Source organism: Lasioglossum baleicum, chromosome 16, assembly GCF_051020765.1.
Source record: "Lasioglossum baleicum chromosome 16, iyLasBale1, whole genome shotgun sequence".
NCBI classification, from domain to species: domain Eukaryota; kingdom Metazoa; phylum Arthropoda; class Insecta; order Hymenoptera; family Halictidae; genus Lasioglossum; species Lasioglossum baleicum.
The window spans coordinates 2604102-2631887 of record NC_134944.1 but is presented as its reverse complement, the minus strand read 5'-3'; the positions used below and the strand labels follow the sequence as shown (position 1 = coordinate 2631887).

Genomic DNA, 27786 nt, shown 5'->3' with positions numbered 1-27786 from the left:
CCCTCAATAACGTCATCTAATAGTTTCATTTAAGATCGCAATGTAAAAGGACATTTCTATGCTTTCTTTTGGTACAGCACAATTATTGGAAATCCTATTACGAATAGGCTTCCGGTAGGTAAAGTGTTAAGTTATGTCACCATTTTTTAGGCATTTCCGGTAATGTAATTAGAAAATGTTTTAGACAGATGTTTCTCGGTACTTGGTGAGCTAAATGTTCGCATATTCTTAAATCTGAAAAAATGCTTTTTACGTAAAAAAGTAAAGGTCACCAAATGGCACATATGGTGCCACTTAAAAAAGTCAAATAAAATCATTTTTTCAGATTTAAGAATATGCGAACATGTAGCTCACCAAGCACTGAGAAACTTTTGTATAAAACATTTTCTAATTTCACTACTGGAAAGAATGGTGACATAACTTGACGGACTTGACCCTGTATAATGGAACATTTTATTTGTTCAATCGCGAGCGTGTATTTAGGGTGCATGTTTGTTGGTTGTTATAGAACCTTCTGAATGGAGGTTGGGGATTGGTAACAATCGCCACCTTTCCATATGCATCGACATGTCCAAACACGTCTGTTCAAGGGTTCGTTAACTGAGTTCCAATTAATTGACAGAGGGCTGCGGCAAATTTGCCACTAACCGGAAGACCGGACGGACAGCTGGACGGATAATTGGAAACGGACGAGCGTTCCCGAGGACCTTAGCTACCGTTTCCGTGGTGGATGGCTGGAGGACTTCGTTGTTGACTTTCGAGAGCAAGTGACGCTGAAAGGTAGCCTGGTTGAAGAGAACAGTGATCGTGAGTACCACCTAAAATCCTTCTTAATCGTCTTAAAAATGGTTAGACATTCGCCAGAGGTGCGAGTGTCTGACCTTTTTCCACGGAAGACAATCTCCATCGAACATGTTCACGCGCCTCTTCCTTTTACAAGTACACCGGAGAGCTCTTATCGCGGGTCGAATTTGAAAGGTACGCGAGAATCAACAGCCAAAGTAAAAGCCACGTTTACGTAATCAAACGATGACGACTTGCCGTTGTTTTTCCGTGGAACGTGGAAGAAAGTGCGCCCCGATATTACCATGCCCGTCGCCGGCTCGTTCCACCCGCGCCCCCCCTCCCGTAATTTATGTCCGCGAGAATGCTCCACATTCTAGCCCAGGAAAGCAACATTTTATTACGCGCAGACGGTGGCATAATGTAATAGTGCATTTCAGACAGGCCGTCCGTCGCCGACGGGATTTATAGCGCGCGCGCGCGCGCTCGAACCAACCGAAGAAACAGTCTGTTCGCGACGAGCAGAACCGGCTGACTTACCGAAACAAAGGATTTCTAACAAGAGATAAAATGTATATTGATTTTTCAACGGGCGTTGTTGATTTCCGCGAAAAACACGGACAGAGTAAAAAATGTAGAATCGTAACGAAGCAACGAAAAGTATTTTTCATTCTGTCCGTGTTTTTATTTAGATCGTCGGGATATATACACGGGAAGTGTGATTTCGAGACTGCCAATCTTCGTGGATTTATTGCGCGCGGGGATCTTCGAATTCCACGTCGATCAAAAATGGAGATTTAGTGCAGTTTTGTGCGAGGTCGATTGTGTTGGAAACAAAGCATTTCGTTTCGAGTACGATCGCGAAAAATTGCTACCGTGTCGACGTATTATATCGTCAATTCCAAGTATACGCATGTACATGATCAGAGGCGGTTTATCGTGATACAGGTGCATCTCCCAATGGCATTCTCGCGCGAAGTATAGAGCGCAGACGGTTATTTCGCGGGAATCCTCGCAGGACACCGAGTAATTACCAAAACTCCGTACACAGGGTCTCGCGTCGTCCCGTTCGAGAGATTACGGGGTGGGTTGATTCGCGATCGATCTCGGTTGCCTGCACAGAATCTAAATTACGATGACTCCGTCGGGTACACAGGCGCATAAATCATAGCGTCGTCGAGCCATTTAGAATTTCCGCGCGGAATTTCGCTAACCTGTCCTCGCGCGGGCCGACCTCCCGGTTGTATAGTATTATACTCGTTGCGATAACGGTATGCGGGAGCTGGGCTGCCTCAGAATTTCATAAAGTCGCTGCCGGAGCGAGCGGCGAGAACGTTGTCGACGATGATTTTCCAAATTTTTCGTTCCGACGCGTGCCAACTACTTTCGAAAAACGGTTGGCGCGCGAGAAATTCCACGATAAAGCCGCGCAGTAGAACGTGACCGAAAAATAATGACTAGACTGCGCATCTTCATGCTAAATAAATAATGTTTGCATTGATTGTGTTACGAGCCAGGGCCGCGAGCAGCACGAGTGGTCGGCTAAGGGTTATTACCCTAGGAATATGATATAAATTTGTTAGTTAAGGAACGCGGACGAACCCAATGCGAAATTGGGGAGCCGCTAGGATTATTGACAGCGAGGACGAACCTGACGCGAAGTCAGGGACCCTTTAGGAATGGAGTCAAACGCAGACGAACCCGATGCAAAACCGGGGAGCTGCTAGGAGGTTGTATAATAGCACAGACGAACCTGATGCGAAATCAGGGAGCTGTTAGGATGCGAACGAATCCAATGCAAAATTGGGGAGCCGCTAGGATTATTGACAGCGAGGACGAACCTGACGCGAAGTCAGGGACCCTCTAGGAATGGAGTCAAACGCAGACGAACCCGATGCAAAACCGGGGAGCTGCTAGGAGGTTGTATAATAGCACAGACGAACCTGATGCGAAATCAGGGAGCTGTTAGGATGCGAACGAATCCAATGCAAAATTGGGGAGCCGCTAGGTTGGATAAATCTCTGTTTGGACAATTGTAATGTCGCGAATGAACCTGATGCTTAATCAGGGAATTGCTAGGATAATTAGTAAGCCTCGTAACTAGTATAATTTAATTGATACAATCCGAGCGGTAAGATTGTATCATGTGTGGACGTTCAATTACTTGGTTAGGATATTGGACGATAATTATGGGTTTAATGAATTTGAGTTGATTATCAAAGAAGACAAATATATTCTTACTGTAGAATTTCGTATTACAAGTGTGTTTGTGTCGCGAATGGACTGAATTTAGAATATAAAGAAATTGAAAGGTGTGATATTACCTAAGCTAAGATGCACGGTGTTGACGCACTGGCAATGCGGGGGACTCGGAGCAACCTTGTCACCGCCCAACAGATTTTACACCGAACTCGCGGAATCTGTACGCGGTTAAACTTTGATTTAAAAGGAACGAACGTCCGATCTCACTGGTAGTTGACTTCCGAGATGCAGCACGACGCGACACTATTCGTAATTACGACAGTACTAGCCCACGATAGTAGAAATGTAAGGGCTTATATAGCCCTGCAATGACGGGTGGTACTTGTCAGTGAACCCTTTAAGTGAACATTCGTATTTTGTCAACGACCAGTTCGTACGTTTGGGCCCTAAACTAACCTAAACAGTTATGTAGATTTATCTAGGGTAGCTCTGTTCGTTTATCTAGGACGGTTCCTGCCAGAGATGATATTGAACACCTGTTCGTCATCCGTAACACTCTCGTGGTCGATATTGTAGTAATTAGGCTGCGAACTCTTAAACGAGCTGAACTTTGATCATTTTTGTCATAAATGCATAAAATTCGCAGTCTAATAAAATGACGTTCCCGCAAAAATTCGCGGCATTTGTGTCGCAGCATCGGCGCGTGGACGCCCTGCGTGGCTGATCATAATTATTTCATAATCCAGTGTGCAGAGGAGTCCATTAACGTTGCGACACCGGTCGCCAAGCAGGAGTTAACGCTGAATAATACGCCGGGCAAGCCGCAAGGATCCTTTCACTAGCGTTTAACCCGCAGTGCGACGAAAATGGACCAGTTCGTCGTATTCCTGACCCGTTCCTTTCACGTGCCTCCTCGGCAGACGATCCCTGGAGAAATTCTTCTCAAAGCGCCAGGAGAGATTCTTCATCCCTTTCTCTCTCCCTCTCTCTCGCGTCCAAGTATCTGTTACTTGATTACCGGCAACAATTCGATGCCCCGAATTTCGCTATTCCTCTCCGTTCAGCGCGCCGCATAAAAAATGGAGAAGTTTAGAGCGCCTGTTCGAGGGGACCGGGACACGCAGGAGTTTTACAGCCGACGTAAAAGTTGAGGAACGCTCGCAGCTGTCGCAGTTTTACAGCCTGTTTGCCAGGACGACGCCAAGAATTTTGTCTTGTTCGCGCCCTCCTCGGGTAATGGAACTGTCGTTTCGATGGTGGAGAGACGTCCCCGGAACGTATTAGAGCCAGCTCGATTTTTGCCTGACAAGTATTTCGATCGATTAGGTATTAAAAAGAATTCCTTGACCCTATTCGTCACGTTCCAGGGTGTACGCGGCCCGTTAATTCCACTGTAACAGGCCATTTATTCGCACGCAATCTTCATTTCCTCCAGTGTCACAATTTCTCCGCCACCCATTGCGAACGTTGTAGCGTGAAAAGTGAACGTAAACTCCGAAGTCGCCGGTAAATCACGTCCGAAGTCGTTGTACGTATTTCAGAACAGTCGGCCGATGTATTACTTTCACCGTTTCGCTATCTGAACGTCTTCTTCGTTCGCAGTAACGGGTAGACAGGCTTGCGCTCGCAGGGGATTGGGCCACAGTTTTACGCAGGCTTAGCCTTTTAATCACTATCCCGTCGCATTACATATGTCAAGATGCGTTCCGCGCCTCTCGGCTCTGATGTATAATGCATGTCCTCTTTAGCATTTTATCGCGTGGCCGCAATTTACGCTCAAAGGCGAGCTCGGCCAAAGGACATACCCTCTCTCGCCCCCACTGGATTAATTTACATATCGCGTAATTAAATTTGTGCAGCGGGGGCGTCGTCGTCGTCGTTGCGAAAGGATACGACAGAATCTAGACGGACGCGAAGCGATTTCGTCGGATATCGAACCACCGCAGCACAGAAACTCTATTTGGCTGTTCAAAGACACGCTTCCGCCCCGAAAATCATGGTCCCGCCTCTGAAAATCTGGCACTATAATTTTCAAGCTTCGCGTGCACGCTTGTTCATCTTCAGAGGATACAAATAATATTTTTATTTGCGAAGTTGTGTCTATTCGATAGTAAATAACGATCTCGAAACTCCGGTTTCCAGATCCGAGAATCGTTGCAGAGAGCTGCGCGTTCTTTCGCCGGTTGCTAAGTGAAACTCATTAACGCACAGACTCGCGTCGCTGCAATAATATCATCGTCTAAAGCCCGAATGTAACTCGGCGGCGTTTAATTAAAGCCGAGTTTCTCGCCGCCTCGGCTGTCGTCGTTCACGGAAATCCCTGTCTCGGGCCGCCGCGTCTACGATCGCGAGAGTTCTTTCCCAAACAGTGCTCCGGTGGGTTATGAATCGCGATCGTATCGTGGAATTTCATTAAAAATACCCGGTGGCGCGGTGGGGGAGCCGTTTATCGCGGATGGCGAATTAGATTCGATGAAGAAGGCCACCCGTTAATATCGCGAATTCACGGCACCCGGCTCCTCGGGTCTGCGAGCAGGATGAAATTAACGCGAGCTATCGCTCGCGCGACGTTTCTCCAGATTCCTCGAGATGCTTCCGACGATGCACACGAAAATTAATCGCGAACGATTTTTGCCGAGTTCAGGGGACTTGTTAAATTCGTCTTTTGGAAATGCAAAACAAAACGCGACTGTTCGAAGCTCGAAAGGACACTTCAGTGCTCTACAGTTGATTAAAAGATAGATAGAGAGAGAGAGAGAGAGAGAGAGAGAGAGAGAGAGAGAGAGAGAGGGATTGGAATTGATCCGGAGAGACGCTTAGAGAAACGCTCCTTGATCCGAATTAATTTGGAACAAATAGCAAGGTAATCGATCCCCGATAAATTAATCGGAACAGGAAATGTTGTCGACAAGTGACGCTCGAATGGTTTAATCTAGCCCGAGGAGCTTGCTCCTCTTTCCATCGAGTGTATCAAATTATGGTTGGGCGTTGGTTTCATGGTAGAGACGTATCTTGATCGACGTAAAGTGCTTGCGAAACTGATCCGATCTGTTTCAATGCTAATCTCTGTTAAATTCGCCGAACGTTGCGAAGATACGAAACGAGTTACAAAACAGTGGAGTGGAATGTCGTTTTCAATCGAATTATCATACGTAAATGAATTTGTTTCAGCATTTATGACGACATTAACTGTTCGGTGACGGTAATGGTTTAGCGAGAAACCTGAAATTTAGTTGGTCAGACGAACTCGAGGATTTTTGTAGTGAATATTCTGGTATTTAGGTTAATTAGTGGACCGATGCGGATCAAAGAGCGTCAAAGCACTGGCGCGAGTAAATTAACCCTTTGAGGGCGAATGTCGTCCCCGAGGCAGCAACAAAAACTCGAGAATTCATTGATAAATTGCGACCTGTGTTTTCCGAAATTGTGACCTGGAAAATAAATGAAAACAACGTTTTAACGCGAGTTCGATATGTTGTTTGACGTTTCACATTTTCCGTTGTAAATGGGAGGACGAAACGAAGCCAAAAATTCCACGGTGTGCGACCATGCGAGAGAACCGATATGCATGTGTCGCAATATCCTCGACACGTTAAGTAACCTGGAAAAAGAGAACGGATCCGATTCCGCCGGTCACCTTTCACGAATCATCCTCGCGTCCTCGTTTGCTCTCGAAACCGCGATTACGGTACCGCAGCCGGATTTCGGGAATGCGCCCGAAACTGGGCTCACGGATCTTCGAATATCGCCAGCCAAGGATCGGCTGTGAACCAGGTCGAACTATTTATCATTTCTCCAGAAATCCTCCCGACTTTTAAACACGTGACGCGTGGTCGGTTCGACATCGGACGAGTCAAAGTTTAGCACTGCAACGCGTAAAAACGTTATCGGAACGTCTTGTGTCAGGACAACGCAATGAGACGGCACTTAAAGAGCACTCGACTACTTCGAACGGTTCTTATCGGTCTGCGCGAACCGCCATTACTACGTCGACCGGGTCAAACGGCTTGGCGAGCGCCTTCAGAGATTCTCCGCAGCCTGGAATTAGCGAGTTCCGTCAAACTTGCGTATTCATGGGAATACTAACGGCGGCGCCGCCATTCAACGACCCCTCCAGGCGTGACGGCGCGACGCCGTTATCGACGCACTCGGCAAGGTCACGTTTCCAGTCGAAAGTGAATCGTCATCCTCGCCGAACCCAACTTTTCTCCCGGATAAACTTCCAGCATTCTTTCACTCTTCGTGCCCACTTCGCAAGGTAAAGTTATTCTAGCAAAATAACGAAACGTCCAATACGATAGAAAACACTTTATTTCCGCAACGTGAAGCACGAACAAGCCAACAAAATTTTCGAATAAAATTTCTGTTCCATTGAGTGTTCTCCCATAAATTCATCTCTCTGTTAATTTATGTAAAATACGTCACGTTAAATTTACATTTCACGTGAAACAAACGAGACGGACAGTCGACGCGTTCGGCAATCACGAGGCCAGGAAAATCGCGCCATTTCGTTTATTGCTTTCAGCGTTAATAAACGCATTGTTCCGAAAACAGGCCGCAATATTTGCCGAGCTCTCTCGCAGCGAAGAACCGAGCAAAGGTTTTCCGCGAAAAATAGTTCGCTCGCGTCACAACATTTCGGATTTCGTCCGTACGCAAAATACGGGGATCGAACGAGTATTTCCGCGAGCTCTTTTCGACAGAAATATTTCCATCTCACCTGCGCCGAGTGCGATACTAACGAGCCGGTGGTTTGGTAACGCCGTCACGTCGTCATTATCGACGCCCCTCGCACACCCCCGCAATCGAAGTCGTAGCCGAATTTGGACGGGATCCAAATGGCGCTCGCATCCTTTCGCGTAATTATTAAAAGTGGATTAATTGCGCGCTTCCGAGTTCCTCCGTGTCCATTAGACGAATGGCAAACGGTAAATAAAAGTTGTCGACCCCTCGAATCGCAAAATCTTCCGCCCCTGTGGCTCGAATTAATAGATTTACAGAATACACGGTCCGGTAGAATTTCATTTCGTAATTTTGCGTGTAACAATTCGTTCGGACAAATCTTTGCGGAACTGTGAAATTTACGGTTCAGTCGACTTTTAATTTCGTAATGCAATTAAAACAATTCGCGAGCCATCGCGAGCATGATTATTAAACTGCAGGTGCTTATGCATTTATAATGCACGGAATCTTTAAGGGATTACGTAATATTCGCGGTTCGATAGAATTCATGCTCGTAATGTTACTGCGATTAATTCGTTTTATTGCTCGTTCGCTCAGCATTGAATGAAAGGATGATTTCCCTTTTCGCGGAGAAATTCGATCTCGCTTTCTCCAAGACAGAGATCCAAATTATCGTCTAGCCTGATCGGTTTATACTACACTGGAAAATGTAGCCCGTGAACTCTCGCGGTCGCGTGATTACCTTTCACTGGAGATGCTTCGCTACAATGTTAGCTAAGGGTGAATCGCCTAGATCCTTTCACCGGACCAGTCTCCCGAGAACTGTCTGGATCGCCGATTAACCGTTGCACAATGTTGCTCCCGGCGGATCGCCGACGGTCCGCCTCTGTTCCGGAAGCTGTGTAATAGTTGACAAATTGTATCATAATAATTTGTGTAACCTAGATCCGAAGCCATGAAACTGCGACGCTCGAGCCGCGGTGAAAGGTGGATCATTTGCGATATGGCAAATTGGGTCGATCGAAAATTACGTAAGTACTTTCCTCCAATTACCGGTGATCAAGGGAATTGATGCTCTTCTTCTGCGAGCATTATTTAAGCCATTAAGCGGCGAGAATTATTCACAAAGTTCAGGCAGAGAGAAAGGTTATAATTTTCTACCTGAATTGCAACAAACTGGAGCGAAATAAAAATTTATTTTCTTATAATATTGGGTACGGGAATAAGTTTCCGCCCTTTTTTGTTGAAAAGAAGCGTATACACCATATCCATAATGTGTAAACGTTTTCCAACAGTAGATCGATCGACGTTTAATTCAATTGAATTTTTGACGTTTAATCTTTAAATGTTTGACGTGGATTTCCATCAAGTAATGCTGGCAAATCTGTATCTTCGAATTTTTTGGCACACCATCGCAATCTTTGTCCCTTACGTCGAAATCTTGTATTTGATGGAGCATCGCGCGTCCCCGTAAATATATAATAAATATAAAAGTTGTTCCATTTGGGGTCCTCTACAGCTGGTTAACGTTTGGCCGTTTAAAAACGGATGACCCTGTATAACACCTTTCTTTCTGCTTGCTTGGAACAACAGTTGACATTTTTCACGCGAAAAATTGACTTCACGCTCGAAACAATTGCCACTAACTGCGTTTCGAAGCTTAGACAGACACGTTTCAAAAACATTACGTTCCATCAAATACGCGATCGGTACTTAAGTACAACGACATCTCCAAAAGGCCGGAAACTTATTCCGATACCCAATAATATAACAACATTTTTAAACTGTTCTAATGTTTTGACCGTATCAAACGGCAGCTACTCATTACGCGTCATAAACGCGTAAAATGATTCCAGAAATCCGAGGAAAATTGAGCGAGAACCCGTAATATGTAGCAGAAATAATCCATCCAAACATAGCACTGATATAATACACGAGATATTCTATAGGCGACACTCAGTTATTTAGTGCAAACATTGTTCGTTGTTACCATTCTACGTATTCGGTACTGTCCCGTTTGGTATGCACTAATTTGATCCTCCCGGACTCGCAGAATCACGTTCATTTCGAAACGCGAAATAAATCACTAATTAATTTCACTGCGAACACGCGCTGTACACACACACTCATTCAAACCTGTATACTGTTCAGATTTTTTTCTCAATTCAGAGGCATTTCTTTGTCCGGAACTTGCGCAGCGAACCTTTCCCCTTTCACTATTTTAACCTTTCAATCCTTCGGCCTTTTAATCAATTCATCGTTTAACTTTCTGGCCTTCGATTCAGTTTGTTTCTGCTGATTTCAAAGAAACGAAACGGAATCTTTTCGCAGTTAGTATCAAATCACTCTTAAATCAGAAACACGAATGTATCCGCCGCTGAAAGACAAGGCCGCAGCTTTCACAGTGGATTAACATAATTAAACAGCAGTTCGACAACCTTGAAACCATAATTTTACGACCCTGTTAAATCGTGGCAAAAACGGTCAAATCGACGGGACACCGGCATTTCCACTGCGAGCCGCTCTCCTCGTCGCATTGCTGGTTTATTTAGCGCGGTAAGAGTTCGTCGGTTAATAACTTAAACGCCGACGAGCCTCGTAAACATCCGCCGTCAAATAAATAACAATTTCCGCTGGCGTTACCCGCAAACTTCGTCGCAATGTAATTGCTGCAGGCGTCGCGGTATCTTCAGCTTATATCAAGATTCCCCACGGAAAGGTGTGCACAGCGACAGAGTACTAGACGACCGTGTTTCCCGTTTAACATAAATATTCAGACGAAAAGCAGCTCGATACGAAAAATTACGAGGCTGCGGGTTCGTGGAAAATGAATCGTTCGTGGCATCGGTGAAAGTTTCGTGACGGAAAAAGAGATTGTAAATCTGTAAGATGCATGGACGACACCGGGAGTAGCCGGGGCTTGTTTAAAACTCGATGAAACAGGGAAAATCATCGCTCAAAGTGCCCGGTTAATAAATCATTTTAAAATCGGCTGAAGTTTCCGAGGGGGGGGACTAAAGGGCGAGGAGTTGATTAATTTATTCAGCGTGGATTTTTGTCGCGAGCCACTTCGCTCGCATTGAAAGCCAATAATGAAATATTGAAAAATTATACGGAACTGCAAGGCAGTTGCATCAATGGATTTCTCCATAATATAAAATCAATTTATCAGATAGGTATGTACAGTATCTTTTTAAACAATTTTTTTTGACCGCGTTACGCAAAGATCAATTGTGCAAGAGTACAGGTAGACGATTTCCGGGATCCTTTCGAATCTGGTTCTTCGAATGGCGCCGCGGCGAGAGGGCACTCGCGGTTAAGATTAATAAAAACGTTCCCACAGATCGTTTAGCATCGTTTACGTAATTCTGCGCTGGTTAATATCGAGGGAAATCGGAGCTGAAGCTGTCTAGCATCGTTTCGCAGACCTGCCGGATCTTCCCATGCTCCTTATCTCGCTCTCGATACTTTCTCTTCTCCCCTTTTGCTTCTTCTCGGCTTGGTCGATCGTCCGCGAGAAAGCGAGCAAACCTCGATAAGCGTCTTCATCGATTGTTTCGTATACAATGCCCGTTTCCGGCCCAGTGGAGAGCGGACTCCGTGTCTCCTCCGAGAGATTACGCTGGTTCCTACTGTTAACGGGGGTGGTTCCTTCCCCCGGGATGGAAAATTCGAATTTTTTGTAAACTTGAAAAAGAAATCCCAACAAACATTCTGTAAACAGGAGCCAAGTTCTTATGGCTGTAAAAAGGTGTGAGATCAAACAGAATACGGCCAAGTTCGTTAGCTTAGAAAAATAAAAATAAAAATTAGTTGAAAAGAACGCTATTTAATTTTTAAAGAGTCACATGGTTACTTTTTAAACGAATAGCCCTAAAACGTGTTAGGTAGCGGCCAAGTTTGAATAATTTAGCCCTGCATGTGACTCTTTAAAAATTAAATAGCGTTCTTTTTAACTAATTGTTTATTTTTATTTTTCTAAGCTAACGAACTTGGCCGTATTCTGTTTGATCTGACAACTTTTTACGGCCATAAGAACTCGGCTCCCGTTTACAGAATGTTTTTGTTGGGATTTCATCAATTTTTGTTGAAATTTCATCAATTATCAAGTAGGTATCAAAGATTAACACTCTGCCGGCGAATTAGGACCCAACTTTACCTAGATTTTTTTTGTTATAATTTTAGTGTCATTTTCTACCTTATTGTAATCTACCAGTTTGAGCTTTTTGCCACTACCTCGAATGGCGCTATACGAACGTTTGAAGAGAGCAGTTGATTCTTTCCGGAATTTACACGGTTCCTTATGGGAAAAGCGGCATATTTCATTTTCTCCATACATAACCTATTTCGTTTTTTTTTTTTAATACAACCCCTTTAAGGTGTAAAATTTCAAACCTTGATAATTATTCCTTTGAGTGTTTGTTATGGTGGACCTATGTACGAAATTTCAAGCTTGTAGGTCAATGGGAAGTACCCAAAAGGTTTTGATGATCTGTCAGTCAGTCAGTCGGTGACAAATTTAGCGATTTTTGAGGTCCTATATCTCGGAACCTACTAATGTTGGAAGATTAATGTTTAGTCAATATTGAGACATGATAGCATTTAACAAGTGTACGAAATTACATCTCTCCGTCTGCCTCCAGTGTCGAGTTATAAGCCTCTAAAAAACGGCTAAGTTGTTTCGTGTAAAAGGAGCTAGTGCAAGAACTTGGCTGGTGCACTACCGCGTGCACCTAGATATTGAAATTTATTTCACAAATAACGCGGATGATGAAAGACTATTTTCTCGTGAGGGGCTAATTATTGCGTGACTCGGTGCAAACGGTAGGCAATTATATTTGTCGAAAGTGGGAACAATGCCAGTAAAATTTGTCGGCTCGCGGTGAATTTCTACGCTTGAATATTGCAGCGAGAAACACAGGAAACCGGAAGTCACTGGGGACCGGAAACGCAACCGCGAGTTTCGCACGGACCTGTACACGGTCCGCGTGTCACCCTCACGCACGATCGAAATTTAATTAAACGGTAGGTGGTGTCCTGGGAGCATTAATTGAAGGCCCGCTTGATTAATCTCAATTAAAAGGGACTGGGACGGGCCAGTGAGCCGGCCGTGATTCGAAACTTTGATAAATCAATAGCATTGCCTGGTTCGTTTCCTAAACTCCGTCTAGCGCGAAGTAATTTACCAACTGTTGTTGTTAGACCGCGATTTTCATGCAAAACGGCCGTGTCACGAAACTCGGCCAAAACACATTTGTCACTCTGATATCAATGCCTCTACCCCGAGAATTTTTGTGAAACGGAAATGATCATTCTCTCGCGTTCGAAGCAGGGCTTCGGAGTCGGTAGACAAAATTCTTAACTCCAACTCCGACTCCAACTCCTCTTTCTTTTTACCTCCGACTACGCATTTTTTAAATTATCGTTACAGGTCCAGATAAAAAAGTTGACAAAACATCATTTTTAAAAATTTTGTATAATTCCTACCAATTGCAATCGTATTAGATTTTCGTTTACTTATTCTCTAGCGAACTAGCCGGTCTAACATCTTAAAAAAATTCAAGTCCTGTGTACCAATTTCTAAAAAATTATGCGATTTTTAAGGGTGTCCACTTATTATTGCCGCTGACTGTATGCCGTATAATATCTATATTTGTCTTTTTGCGGCAACACATTCGGGAGTTAAAAGTTTTTCAAAAACATATGTTTGTATAATCTGAAAAATCTTAACAAAATCTCAGTCATGTGTGCTATTCGGTAGAATATTTATAAATTTTCTCGTAATTGTTTATTGAGCATGGTTCGACTAAAAATCAATTTGTCGTGGGGGCCCTCTGGACCATCTTAACTTTATAAAAATCAATAAAAGAAATTATTTGAGAAATATAAAACATATTTTAGAATGGACCGTTAAACAGATAAAATAGATCGAATTGGGTAACCTCCTCCTTTTTCGAAGTCGGTTAAAAAATCCAACTGATTTTACCGGGATAGATTTTCCATATTAGTGCGGGATTCTTTAGTTTTAAAAGTCCCCCACAAAGTGCGGAATGAAAATCAAATAACGACGAGTATACACGTCGAACGCAGGGCAAATGGTCCTATTATACATAGATTTTACGAAAAACGAGGAAGAATTACATTTGATAAAAAATTAACAATTTATCCTTGAAAAGGAGATTTGGATTGACGTGTATGCCCGTCGACCGCAGTTAACCGGTTAACTTCGCCGAGTTTCATCAACCGCGAGGTTCTTATTATGAAGCGGGCCATTGTGCTTTTCGACACTGTTCTCGTCGGACCGCGGCTCGAAACGACGGAAAATGCATTCTCCAGAAATGGCCCGACCAGAGTCGGACCATCAATGGACCGTTCCATCGCGTTGCACAGCCGAATAATTGCTTTCACCGATGAAGAACGCGTTTACAATCCTACGAGAGTTTTGCGAGAGTGCTTCAATTTTTCTTGCACACTTTTTCCCCAGCGAAAATTGTTTACCGAGCCGGTCACTCGCGTGTGAAGACGCGCTCTTCATTTTTGCCTGGCCTCGCCGTTCTGGAAACAACAATGGAACAAACGGTAATTTTTCAGAAGATGGAAACCACTAATTTTATTTACTCGGCCGTATTCAAACAACGGAAAACGTTTCAACCGCTTTGACGTCGCTCGCCGGAAGACTGTTTCTGAAATTTACGACGTTCGCGCAAAGGTATTATGTTGAAAAATTGCAGAACTTCATACTTTATTGTGTTCTAATAAAAATGTAAAATAAATGTTGTTGGAATTTTATAAAAGCGCAGTTCAATCTCGAGGTATTCGCAATTTCAAGGTTTTACCGTTTCGATTAAATCCGCGAAGAATAACCTGAAGCGATTTCCAAAGGTTTGCAAACGTTTCCCCAGCCGCGATATCGTCCGATAAAATTTTCAGCGAATCTGCACGGCGGCTTGAAATTAATTGAAAGGTCCAGAGGATTGGAATTAGGCTCCGATTAAGTTTCTTCCGCACATTTCCCATTGAAAATTTGAAGGGTCGAAGACGGGGCTTCGCGAAACTTATTTCGAGCACAGCGCGGCACAATGAACAGCGAAGAACTTCGACAGCGATTAATAAAGTTCCCGTTTCAGTTTCGTCCAAGCGAGTTCACCGACAAACGGAGTCAATTTTTCTGTAATCGTTGATTTCTATGGAATCTCTTTAATTCTTTCTCCCCGACGACGTAACTCGATTACCGCAGATCCCGATCTCTCGTCACGTGACACGTCTATTACCATTGTCAAGGGACACAAAGGACGTAGAATGGCGGACCGGTGAAAGGATCTTCGAATTGTGGAGACTCTCGGACTGATCAGTTCAGGGGGAAACCGTGATTGACTCGCCAGTTTCAATCATTTTCTTTTGCCCGGATGGTCAGAATGTTCCACCATTTTCTATTTACCAAATAGACCGGATCTTTATGCAGAATAGAAATGTTTTGCATTGATTTTGGCAAGTGGGAATAACGGAAAGTTGATTACATCCCTTAACGACTTTGTTACGGTAAAAGCAATCCCAACAAAAACATCCTGTAAACAGGAGCCAAGTTCTTGTGGCCGTAAAAAGTTGTGAGATCAAACGAAATACGGCCAAGTTCGTTAGCTTAGAAATACCTCTTGCAATATTGAAAAAAACGTTTGAAAAAATTAGTTTAAAAGAACGCTATTTAATTTTGAAAGAGCTACATGGAGGGCTAAATTATTCAAACTTGGCCGTTACTTTTTCAACCAATGGCCATAAAAGGTGTTAGGTAGCGGCCATGAAGGCCGTTGGCGGCGATGAAAGGCCCACCACGAAGGATTTCTATTCACAGATCTTTTCAGGGTCATTCAAAATCCAAAAATAATGACACCACCAAACAGATTTTGTGAAACCCTACTATTATTGTTTCAAACATTTTTCCAAAGAAGTAAATACTTCCCGAGATTTGAGTATTCGCCAGCTCGAATTTGTCATGTTTGACTGATTATAACTCGATAACTGTCCATTATTGAGCTTTGTGTCCATTACATTTGTGAACAAAAGACGTTTTGTTCAGTAGATCATAAACTACAACATATGAAAAATCCAACTGATTTTACCAGGATAGATTTTCCATACGATTAGTGCGGGGTTCTTTCGCAGTTATCAGGTTAAATGGTAGTCCGCGTCTCTAATTCGAATACGAATTTTTCCAGTCGTTTTGCCGAGAGCTTCGAACGAGAGGTGTGGTCAAAATATTTTTCTTCCACAAAGTACATTTCCAAAAATATTTATCCACCACAGAAATTCCGTGCCCATTGACAAACACAAACACGGGCCGTCCAACATAAAACCCGGATAGGAAAATCGGTCGTCCCGACTTCCGCTCATCTGGATCGGCGATTTGCAACATTGTACGCCTGGGGGAAATCGCGGGATTGGTTTTTCCGGGTGCGGCGAATTCGGCGAGCTTAATAATGCAGCGTTTAGCGCGCGTCGCGTAAAACTGCGGCTCGCTTACGAGGACCGCGTAAACGCGAAACGACGAGGGAGAGAAATAAAAAAAAGAGAGAGAGAGAGAGAGAGAGAGAAAACAAAAAAGAAGTTGAAGGGTAGAAAATAAATGCAGCATTCCGCGGGAAGGTTTCGCGAAACGCGTATTTCGAAAGACGTCGCGCGAAGCGCGAGTGTCTGTTTTGAACATTTCCCGTTCGGAGTTATTTACTTTGAGGAATATTCTATGGGCGACCCTTTCCCGCGAAACGTCGAGTTTTAGGGCGGGTGAAAGAGGGGCCAGGAACGAATGAAATATAAAAGTTTCATGCCTTTCGAATAAACTTTGATATTTTCGAAACATCTGCGGACGATGCGATGCTCTCTCGCCGATCGCAGCTTTACCAGATTCTTCCTCTCGTGGTCGATATTGTAGCAATTAGGCTGCGAACTCTTAAGAGTTCGTTTAAACGAGTTGCTGAACTCTGAACATTTTTAAGAATGGTAATTATTTTCACGGCGCTCAGGTTCGATCAATTTCTACACTAAATGAATATAGCTAAGAGAGGCATGAAACGTTATGGTTCGGGTTTGAACCAGATAACGCTTCCGATTCGGATATGAATCTGCAAAGATGCCAAGTGCTATTTTATTGGAGAAAAACAATGCCTCTCTTAGCTATATTCATTTAGTGTAGAAATTGATCGAACCCGAGCGCCGTGAAAATAATTACCATTCTTTCAAATAGTACGATCGTGAAAATACCTCCTTTATCTGAACAATTTTGTCAGAAATGCATAAAATCCGAAGTCTGACGAAGTTTTTCGTTTGAAGCTCCCCGCGAGACAAAGAGGCAAGCAATCGTCGCGTATCTTTATTCGGAAAATGTGGTGACACATAATTTCTTGATACGGGGACGAGCTGTTTCGTTTTTACGCGATCGCAGTTGCCGGACAGTCTACGGGTGCAGTCTTTACTTTTACGAGGCCGTGCGGAACGTCTGTCCATAAAGAACATTCCCGCGTATGGCAGATTATAAAACGAACAGTTACGAGGGGAACAGTTCGAGAGAGAGAGAGAGAGAGAGAGAGAGAGAGAGAGAGAGAGAGAGAGAGAGAGAGAGAGAGAGAGTGGGAGAGACACGAGAAAGAGAGAAGGAAGACGCGGGAATTGTTTCCGAGGTACGGGAAATCGACCGTTCTGCGAAACAATTGTCCGTAAACTCGGTCGTTTGGTAGTTTTTTGTTGCGGCGCAAGGAAACGTTTCTCTCTCTCTCTCTTGCGAGAGGAATTTCTGGGAGAGCAGAGAGGAGTACTGGTAACGGTAACCCAGCTCAGGATGTTAATCGTTGCCGCGATTACGTTCGTGGCCTTGTTCCTGGACCAGTCGTCCTTGAGGCGAGCCGCCGCACATGCCCGATCTTGATGCAACGCGGTGCAACACCATGCAACGGGACGGTGACCTCAAAAATGGATATTCTTAATTTGAACGTAGATTGTTAGAGTAGACAATTATTTATTTTATGTATTAATTTCGTTACAGAGAAAAACGAATTTATTTTTATAAAATAAATGCGGTGCATTGCAATGTTTTTTTTATTTTTCAAGAGTAAAAATTTATTATTTATGTTTATTTATTACAGACGTAATTAGTGACTTTATGTATATTGTATATTTTATGTATATTTTTTTTCTTTATGTATATATTTTATTATAGTAATTTCTTTATGAATATATATATATATATATATATATATATATATATATCTACTTCATAGGTATAGTCTTATGGCCTATATTATGTAAATTGGCATACCTTTATTATTGTGCAGTTACCTATATATTCTGTCCATTATTATTGTTATAATGTTTATAAAATATTATTTGAAATTCAATTTTGAATAAAATTCAATTGAATTTTTGGTCATGTTTCCTCATTTTTGTAGATGATGCATTGAAGAGCAATTTTTCTTAACTGACCCCTGTTTCCATCACTTGGAATATACAGTGTGATCTCAAAGAAAAGAAACATACGTTGAGGTCTTATAGGAAATTTCACGCTGATCACGAATATACAATGTATTAAGGGTCACTGAATTGAATTTAACCGTTTTTCACGCAAAAACACTCAAAAAACTTCGAAAAAAACGGTATTTTGAGGGAAAAAACTGTTAAATTCTATTCAAGGACCCCTAGTATATGGTATATTCATGATCAGCGTGAAATTTCCTATAAGAATTCGTCAAGAACAGACTTTTGTCCACTCCGACCATAAGAACGCCGCACTGTGGGACGTCGCGTCGTAAACAGTTTAGCAGTTCATTAGCCGTCAAATTGATAACGCACGGACGGAAAGCGAATTAATTAGCCGGATAATCGCGATTATAGATGCCCAACTTCCTTCCCCCGTGAATCGTAAAAACGGTATCCAGGATCGTTGCAGGGGAACCAACGAGTGGGAAATAATTGCCGAAGTGATCGCAATCGATGCGCCGCGCTCGGTGAAATTAACCGTGCGGACGCCACGATTCGTTGAATCGCGATCTCGCAGCTCTCTCCGGCCTCTCAACGAGAAAAACAGAAATATTATTCTAATTTGCGATATAAAATTCAATTCAGCCACGCTGTTACAACGAGTCCGAGCCGAAACGGCTGATCGCTCGGGAGGGAGAGAGCGAAATTATTATCTCGTTTCCGCGAAAATAATTCGCCGCGGACGTTCGCGAAAATATCAATTCTTGCTCGCTGTTTATGGAGCGTCGAAATTATACCGTGGCACGTTTTGCGAGCAGAAAATCGCAGCGCGTGAAAAATGTAACGAAAAATCAGTTAGCCCTCTGTGCGCGTTGAATATTGTTTCGAAATGCGAAATTTAACGATATTACAGCGAAATATAATATCCAACGGAAAGTTCCGGCTCTGTACAAACATGTTTGCCGAAGTATTATGCGAAGGGGACATTGCAAACCCACGTGAACAGCCGTTCGAGCTGGTTCGAGCCATGGTCACAAGATAAGAAGCATAAATCGTTGCAAACTATACCACAGGGAAAGTTGCAGCAACAGACGGGCGTTTATCACGACTTTCGATGCGTTGCAATAAATTCCGCTGCACTTGTAATGAAAATATCACGGCCGGCCTGCAATTCACCCCGGTTTCGTCGCGCGGAAATGCATTAGCGAGCACTCGCCGGCAGCTGACGATTATCCGCTTTGGGAATCGTTGCAACACTCGGAAAAATGCATCGCTGCATTAACGATATTGCATCATTGTTCATCGAACGAGAACAATGAAACGTTTCAGCGGGAGATTAACAATTTTAACCTCTTGAACTCGAGAAGAATTGTGGCTCGTTCGCGAGTCTTTCGCGAGGGGCGATGCATTTGCATAATTTCTTCGAAAAATCGATTTTTTCGCCAGGTGCATGTAACCTTTCGAGCGAAGGCGGCACACACGCCCCCCCCCCCCCCCCCGGAGATATGCACAAGGTTACATAAATAGAAATGTGCAATTCCGTGGTGCAGGAGGTCTCGGCATGCGCGCGTGTCAGCTTGCGAGTCGCGCGTGCACGGTGCATAGTGCAGCATGCACCACGTGCGCACCTCCCACGTCTGGAGCCCGAGCTATCGCTGCAGATCTGAAAATTGCACGTTATAACCTAATGCCCGGTCCCCCTTGCATTTTCCTGCACTCGGTGTATCTTGGAACATACATTCTGTCAAAAAAGTACCGGGAATTGGTCAATGAAACACAAAATATGTATTATTCATCCAAATTTATTTTATCGCCTTCAAAGCAGGCCCCTTTCGAAATAATACACTTAAGCCAACGAATAACCCAATCGTCAAAATATTTTTTAAACGCATTTTTTGGAATCAACTTCAGTACTCGCCGCGAATTCTCCTTTATGTCATCTATCGACTGAAAACGGGTGCCTCGAAGTGGTAATTTGAGTTTTGGAAAAAGAAAAAAGTCGGCCGAAGCCGTATCACGGGAATATGGTGGCTGCTCGATAAGATTTGTTGAGTTTTTAGCCAGAAATTCGTTCACAATGATTTTGAGTTTTTGCAGAAAATTCAGGTCTTTCGGCACTAGTCGAGCGGCGACGCGTTTCATGCCCAAACAATCGTTTAAAATGGTACGAATTGATTCGTGAGACACAGAAATTTCAGTGCCTATCTCTCTCGGGCTTAAACGACGATTTTCAGTCACCATTTCCTTTACTTTAGCGACGTGAAGTTCCGTTGAAGACGTTGATGGCCGACCAGAGCGAGGCAGGTCTTCCACCACATCTCGACCGCTTTTAAATGCACTGTACCACTCGTACGCACGTGTTTTTGATAAAGTCGATTCACCGTAAGCCTTATGTAACATTTTCAGCGCTTCGGCACACGAAATTCCATCTGCAATGCAAAATTTCAGGCAGATACTTTGTTCGATATTTTTATCCATTGTAAAAATCACAAAACACACTTGAGATCAACTGTTAAAATGGCGCACTGTAAACAAACGAAATGACAAGTGACGCTTAAACTCCGCGTGAGTATAGAGGACAGTTGTGCCAACTTAGCGACAAAAAGAATTTCACCATCCTTTTAAGCGGGCTTTTTGAACGATTGATTCCCGGTACATTCTTGACAGAATTATAGGGTTAAAACTCGACAAACACGTCTGTCTCAAACAATTGGTCATCCGTGCGTACTTACGGCTTTTTTTACAAATAAATACGGCTTTTCCTTACAAAATGTATAGTCGTAGTGACGTTGTTTCCGGCTTGAAAATACAGTTCAAGAAGCGTTTAGAAAAACATTCATCCACTGAAACTCATTAATCGATCAATTTAGAATTTGTTCACCCTACTAGGAGGTTTCGCCAGAATTCGCAGCGCCCGCAAATTCGAAAAGACCGGAGCGGATTATTTGCAGTGCAATTTTCCGCGAGCTGCGCGCAGCCGAACCGTGGAAAAAGCTGATCGAGAGTCGAATAATTAAGGCCCTCAATTATGCACGGACTGCGCCCGAAGATCTCTCGGCCCGCCCGCCGCCTGCAGTCTGCAATTATCCGGGCGATTCATTGTTGCGATCCACCGCGCCCCGATCCCGGTGTACACCTGCCGAAAATGGTCCGGTGAATTCGCGGAAAATTCCGCGGACACAGGCCGCAGCCCGAAAATGCATCCGATTGCTCGTGAAAATTTCAATGTCTGCTGGACGCGACTGTCGAACGCACTGGTCGACGTCCCGGCGCATCGACAACGGTGCACCGCGGGATGATAAACTGCCCCCGCATCGAAAAGGGACCCGCCACCCGAGAGAAATTACAACAAACGCGCGGCAATCGATTTGTTGCTTAACCCTTCGCAGTCGGAGCCGTTTGAACTCGAAAATTATACGTTTCTTCCTACCCGGAATAATTAGATTCGAAATAATCTTAATACAGGGTGACAAGAAATAACGGAGTTAATCATTTCTTATTATAATTCTGTCAAATCGACGAATTTTGAAAAACCAAATAATAATATCCATAACATGAACCTTTAGTATTCATGTATTTAAGACGTTTCGAAATGGCCACCCTTTGCGCCGATACAGAGGCTCAAACGTGTCTTGAAATTTTCGGCTATGGGCCGCAGCTCTTCTAGCGTCATTCGGTCCCACTCCTGGTACAGAGATTTTTTCAATGACTCCAAATTTTGTATGGGGCCGAGCACAGGCCCTGGCCTCCAAAATCGACCACACGCTGTAGTCCATCGGGTTGAGATTCGGTGAGTACGGCGGCCATTCCACAAATGTGATGAAACCTGGAATATGGGATTTGCACCACTCCTGAGTCGTTTTCGCCGTGTGGGCCGGCGCGGAATCCTGCTGTAACGTCCATTCCGGATCGCCGAGGTGCTGTTGGGCCCACAGAAGTACGACGGCTTCGAGAATGTCCCGTCGATACACTTCTTGGTTGATTTTGACCCCTTGATCCACGAAAACCGTGGCAAATCCCATTTTCCAGGTTTCATCGCATCTGCGGAATGGACGCCGCGCCGGGTGTGGGACCGAATGACGCCAGAAGAGCTGCGGCCCATAGCCGAAAATTTGAAAACACGTTTGAGCCTCTGAATCGGCTCAAAGGCTGGCCACTTCGAAACTTCTTAAATATATGAATACTAAAGGTCTATATGTCGATTTGACAGAATTATAATAAGAAATGTTTAACTCCGTTATTTCTTGTCACCCTGTAATCTAAACAATATTTTGAACAATGAATCTTTAGCGGTGACCCCGTGTCGGCCATTCGTGTGTTCAGGGCTAATTACAACAGAATTACGAGCAAGCAGATTTTCAGCGAACGACGCAAACTTTATTTTCGGCCCCGTGCAAAACGAAACGGCCTCGAAATTGCCATGACTCCGTCGCGTCGCGTCGTTTATCGTGGTGCGTGTCGGTCCGCGCGTTAACGCGCCGCATAATTTAACAGCATTTCGCCGAGCATTATGCGAACGAACGCGGCACTGTTTCGCCAAAATTACGCTGGTAATTGCGATATACGCGGGTCCCGGAGCACGGAGCACACGGTGCACAAAGCGCAGCGTGCGCCATCCTCGAAGGCGGTCGAGCGAAGATGACGATTAATCAGCGGTCAGGATGAGTTGTAAGGTGCAACGCGGCGCGGTTGGCCGCGGAGTTTCTAATGGAGAACGCTAGCGAAAATGATTTTCTAAATAAGGAGTTGCCGCATGATTGTGATAAGCAACGTGCGTGAGCTTCGCGGGGAAATCTTCGGGGACCTCGAGCGCGTTCTACATTGTGGAACCTCGATTTGTATGCGGCCAGATGCAGCTGATGACCTTTCTAACTGCTCCTTGATCATTCGTCGCGGGATTTGCATTAATCGTTTCACGTGCGATCGCACGGTTTTCCAAAGCGATTTATTCTGATGGATCGCAGATTTTCGATTACCGAATCTCTCAATCAAGAAACTTTAACGAAATTATTATTAACCTCTCGAACTTCATCTTTCATCAACGCTATCGGCAGGATCCACCTTAAAGGATCGAACTTTCTTTTCCAATAAGTGGCTCGGCGAAGTTCGTGATCGTTTTTTTTCCATGAATTGAAACTTTTAGAAATTCCGCTTATACACCTTTTTCCCGGCCAGCCCGATTTTCGTTATTTCCGCCGCGGCTCGTGTGCCACTCGAAGAGCGGCTCGCGTGCTAATTGGAAGGCAAATAATAGGTCGCGCGGGCCTGGCCGTGCCGGACCGGGCCACTCGAAAATCGCTCGATTCGATGGAAACCCTATCGATTTTGCAATTTTTTTAATCCGCGCCTCCATCTCTCTCTCTCTCGCGCGCGCGCGTTTCGATGACTCTAATGCCGGGAGCCGCGTATTAAGCCGACAACTCGACCGTAGATTATTTTCCATGGAAAAATCCCAGTTGCGGAACGCATTCGTGGAAAACGCGATGCTCTATAGCGCGTCACAGTTATCAGTGCCCGTGTCGAACAGGATATTGTTTTTTCGTTTGCACCGCGTTTTATCTGGCCAAGTCGACCGCCGGACCGTGAAGCACGCGGCCATTGTTTCGAGGTGTGCGCGAATGATTGTCTCAGCTTTGCCGTTTTATCTGTATAGAGAAATACGAATCCCAACAAAAACATTCTGTAAACAGGAGCCAAGTTCTTATGGCCGTGAAAAGTTGTGAGATCAAACGAAATACGGCCAAGTTCGTTAGCTTAGAAAAATAAAAATAAAAATTAGTTAAAAAGAACGCTATTTAATTTTTAAAGAGTCACATGGAGGGAATTTGTGTAAATACGATGATTCAACAATTACCCAGAGACATTGACGATGATCATTGCGTTAATGTTCATATTAAGAAGAAAACATACGCGCGGAAAACCAAGCGCGGCAGAAGCGAAACTTCTCGCAGTCTAGTAATGTTTAGAAATAAATTAAGATTGAAAATGGTAAATAATGAAGCGGAAAAAGAGTAATGAACGATCAAAATTTGCGACGCAAAGAAGGAGAGCGTATTGGAAAGAAAGAGACATAGTACATTCGCTCTCCTTCTTTGCGCCGCAAATTTTGATCGTTCATCACATTTTCTTCGCTTTATTTTTATTGCAAGTTTTATCCGTTGAATTTCTGTGGATTCGCTGAAGAAAAATTGTTCCTTAACTTTCCCGAACAGAGTGGAATAATTCGGCGATTGTCTCGATGGGAACAGCCGTGTTCAGCAACTCCTCGTTCATGTTTCATTTGAAATGGTTGATCCAGTTAACGCTCCGGTGCCATGAGCTCGGCTAGCACACGAGATCCGCATCTACATTTTAAATCTCCGGCAGAGAGGAAGCCCCCCCCACTGGCTGTTTATCGTGTGGAACAGGGTCGAACGTGATCCGGAATTAACTTCTTTAATGACAAAACTTGGAGATCCCAGCGAGAACGTAGTCCGACTCTCATCTTCTCGGGTCATTGAGAGCTTCGAGGTCGTAGCGCGCGCAATTGACTATTCTAAAGAGCGCGACTTTGTTATGCGTCACTTTGTATAAACATGCACTGTACATAATTTAACGTTCAAAGCGGCTCTCGTATTATGCAACAAATAATTGAGCAAATTCATTCGAGAAGCTCCATGGAAATCTTCGGAGCTGTTCCGACATCAAATTCATAATTCATTTGTGTTGTCCGTGATACAACAGGATCTAAGTAACGCCGAGGAACAATTCCCAGGCTGAGCATCGCGAATCAGGGTCCTCGAGCCTGGTACTCGTTGTCTTGCTCGTTCGACTTCGCCGTCATTAATGTCGGAATTAATTCGCACGATCTCGGTGTTAAAGCAGCTACCCGGATCCATTCGCGAACCATTAAGTCGTATTATTGTTAACAGTTTCGCCCGCGGTCGGGCGACCACCTCCGTTCCCGTTGCGGCGAAAATTTAACGAAACCGAGCCGGTTAATCCACGATAATCCGTCGCGGGTTCGAGGAAGAACGGGACCGGACGAACTTATGATACCGAGAGTGTTGCGGGAACGCACGAAATGCTTTTCCGAAAATATTTTCCCAGTAGAAAGCCGACTCTAGTGGGAGACTTTCCAGGACGATGATGAACTTAGGGATTATAGGATTGGAAGTCGGTTCGCGGATCATTAGCCGCGACAGGAGGGAATGGGCCGGATAAAATGGACGCTGCTATGGGTTTAATTAGCCGTCTCAGTTATGAATACCGCGATAATGGCAATAGATGCGACTCCGGTAACTACTTTGCGAGTCGCGCTCGCGTTTAATCGATTGCGAACGAAATTGCGCTAGTTCAGTTCGATGACTTTTGCTACCTTCATCAGCTTTTGATAACATTGCACAATTAATTCTGTCCTCTCGCTTGTTTTACAATCATTTTCCGCCTGTTTTCCGGAATAAAATCCGCAGTCTACTAATCGCAACAACCCAATCGAATCGCCGTGCCGCATGCCGCAGGGAAACGACAACGCAAAACGACCGGTAGCAGATCGAGCCCGCGAGCCGGAAACTGTCATCCTAGGATTCCGAACGGGGGTCGCGGGTAAATTGCATTAGGTTCACAGATTAAGCGAGTCTAAGAAAATTTCGCGCCGGACGTTTAATGAATTCCTAGCACGGGAGAAAGAGAGGGTGGTGGTGGCCTCTCTCTTCCCTGGGGCGACTGAATGAAAATTGAATGACGCCGCGTGCCGCGGTAATCATAATTTCCTCGGTGTCCGGGGTTCCTTGGACTGCAGCGAAACTTCTTGGCCTCCTCCCGTTCGAATTACCAGGACTCTGTTGCTTCGACCGAAGAAGGAGCGCTGAAAGGAGGAACTGAAAGAATAATGGAACGAGGAGAGGCCCCCGTCTTCATTAAGAAGGCTCGCGAGTCTAGACGAGCATAAAAGCCGTCGCGGGTTTCGTTGTTCCGTTCTTCGTTCCCTAACACACGCCCACACACACACACACACACTATTTGGACCTCGCCGCGGACCAAGTACCGCTCGTTCCCCGCAACAATGTGCCGCCTAAACAAGCTCCGCCACTACACTTTCTCTAATTATCGCGATTCATTCGCCTAGGCGCCAACCGACCACCCCCGGACCCACCCAGACGCGATAGTTACCCTCGAAATGATAATTGGCCCAGCCATATAAGCATTGCTCACTCTTACTCACCGCGAAACAGACTCTTTCTGCTTTTCCTTCCTCTTCTTCTTCTCCTTCTTTCTGAGCACTTTGCGAGCGCTTTCGAAGAGCTTCTCTAACCGTCTGACTTGTCGTTCAGCTCTACTACTGAATTTTACTATTAAAATTCGCGCTTCCTCCTTCGCAATCATATTCAACTAATACAAAACTCTATTTTCCAGATTTTTGAAGATTTTCGGAAACCTCCCAGCCGACAACATTTCTTGTTATACATATATATTTGGAATATAAGTTATGTACATTGTACAATACACACATTTTATGTATGAATCTACAATGAATCAATAAAGACAATGTAATTAAAAGGAATATCTGCGTATTTGTTTATTGAACCACCAATTTATCCCGAAACATCCACTTGTAGAGTGCCACCTCCTTTACTTTCATGTTCTCCTAATACAAAGATCAATTTTCGAGGTTTTCAAAAATTTTCGACAATTTTCGACCGTCTGACTTGTCGTTGAGTTGTACTACTGAAATTCGAATACCTCCTTCGACATCATGTTCTCCTAATACAAAGATCAATTTTCGAGGTTTTCAAAAATTTTCGACAATTTTCGACCGTCTGACTTGTCGTTGAGTTGTACTACTGAATTTCGTGCCACCTCCTTCGACATCATGTTCTCCTAATACTTTCTCAATTTTCGAGATTTCTGAAAATTTTCGACCGTCTGACTTGTCGTTGAGTTGTACTACTGAAATTCGAATACCTCCTTCGACATCATGTTCTCCTAATACAAAGATCAATTTTCGAGGTTTTCAAAAATTTTCGACAATTTTCGACCGTCTGACTTGTCGTTGAGTTGTACTACTGAAATTCGTGCCACCTCCTTCGACATCATGTTCTCCTAATACTTTCTCAATTTTCGAGATTTCTGAAAATTTTCGACCGTCTGACTTGTCGTTGAGTTGTACTACTGAAATTCGAATACCTCCTTCGACATCATGTTCTCCTAATACAAAGATCAATTTTCGAGGTTTTCAAAAATTTTCGACCGTCTGACTTGTCGTTGACTTATACTACTGAATTTCGTGCCACCTCCTTCGATATTATGTGCTCCTGATACTTTCCAAATTTTTCGAGATTTTTAAAAATTTTCGGCCGTCTGACTTATCGTTGACTAATACTACTGAATTTAGTGCCACCTCCTGTGACGTCATGTTCTCCTAATACAAAATTCAATTTTCGAGATTTTCCAAAATTTTCGCCAATTTTCGGCCGTCTGACTTGTCGTTGACTTATACTACTGAATTTCGTGCCACCTCCTTCGACCTCATGTTCTCCTAATACTTTCTCAATTTTCGAGGAAATCAATCGAAAATCTCGAAAATTAAACTTTGTATTAGGAGAACATGATGTCGAAGGAGGTATTCGAATTTCAGTAGTACAACTCAACGACAAGTCAGACGGTCGAAAATTT

The 27786-nt window shown here is 44.0% G+C and overlaps 2 protein-coding genes and 1 long non-coding RNA gene across 6 annotated transcripts in view; 2 read left to right on the top strand and 1 right to left on the bottom strand.

The window, feature by feature from the left end:
* Positions 1–818, top strand: part of LOC143217258 (uncharacterized) — an 88211-nt gene extending 87393 nt beyond the window's left edge. Inside the window, exon 2 of the long non-coding RNA XR_013010759.1 lies at positions 623–818. This is a non-coding gene — a long non-coding RNA (uncharacterized LOC143217258). The remainder of the gene's footprint in view (positions 1–622) is intronic.
* Positions 1–27786, bottom strand: part of Pgant2 (polypeptide N-acetylgalactosaminyltransferase 2) — a 219775-nt gene that overhangs the window by 92758 nt on the left and 99231 nt on the right. The gene's annotated exons all lie outside the window — the stretch shown is intronic.
* LOC143217257 (uncharacterized) lies at positions 5162–26793 on the top strand. Of its 2 annotated transcripts, XM_076441298.1 has the most exons (3): positions 5162–7243; positions 8614–8699; positions 26527–26793. In XM_076441298.1, exons 1-3 carry the CDS (start codon positions 7059–7061, stop codon positions 26532–26534), a joined length of 279 nt encoding a protein of 92 aa, XP_076297413.1. In that variant the 5' UTR covers positions 5162–7058; the 3' UTR covers positions 26535–26793. The 2 variants fall into 2 exon arrangements, with proteins under 2 accessions (XP_076297413.1, XP_076297412.1); XM_076441297.1 differs by lacking the exon at positions 26527–26793 and having other exon boundaries at positions 5168–7243; positions 8614–8854.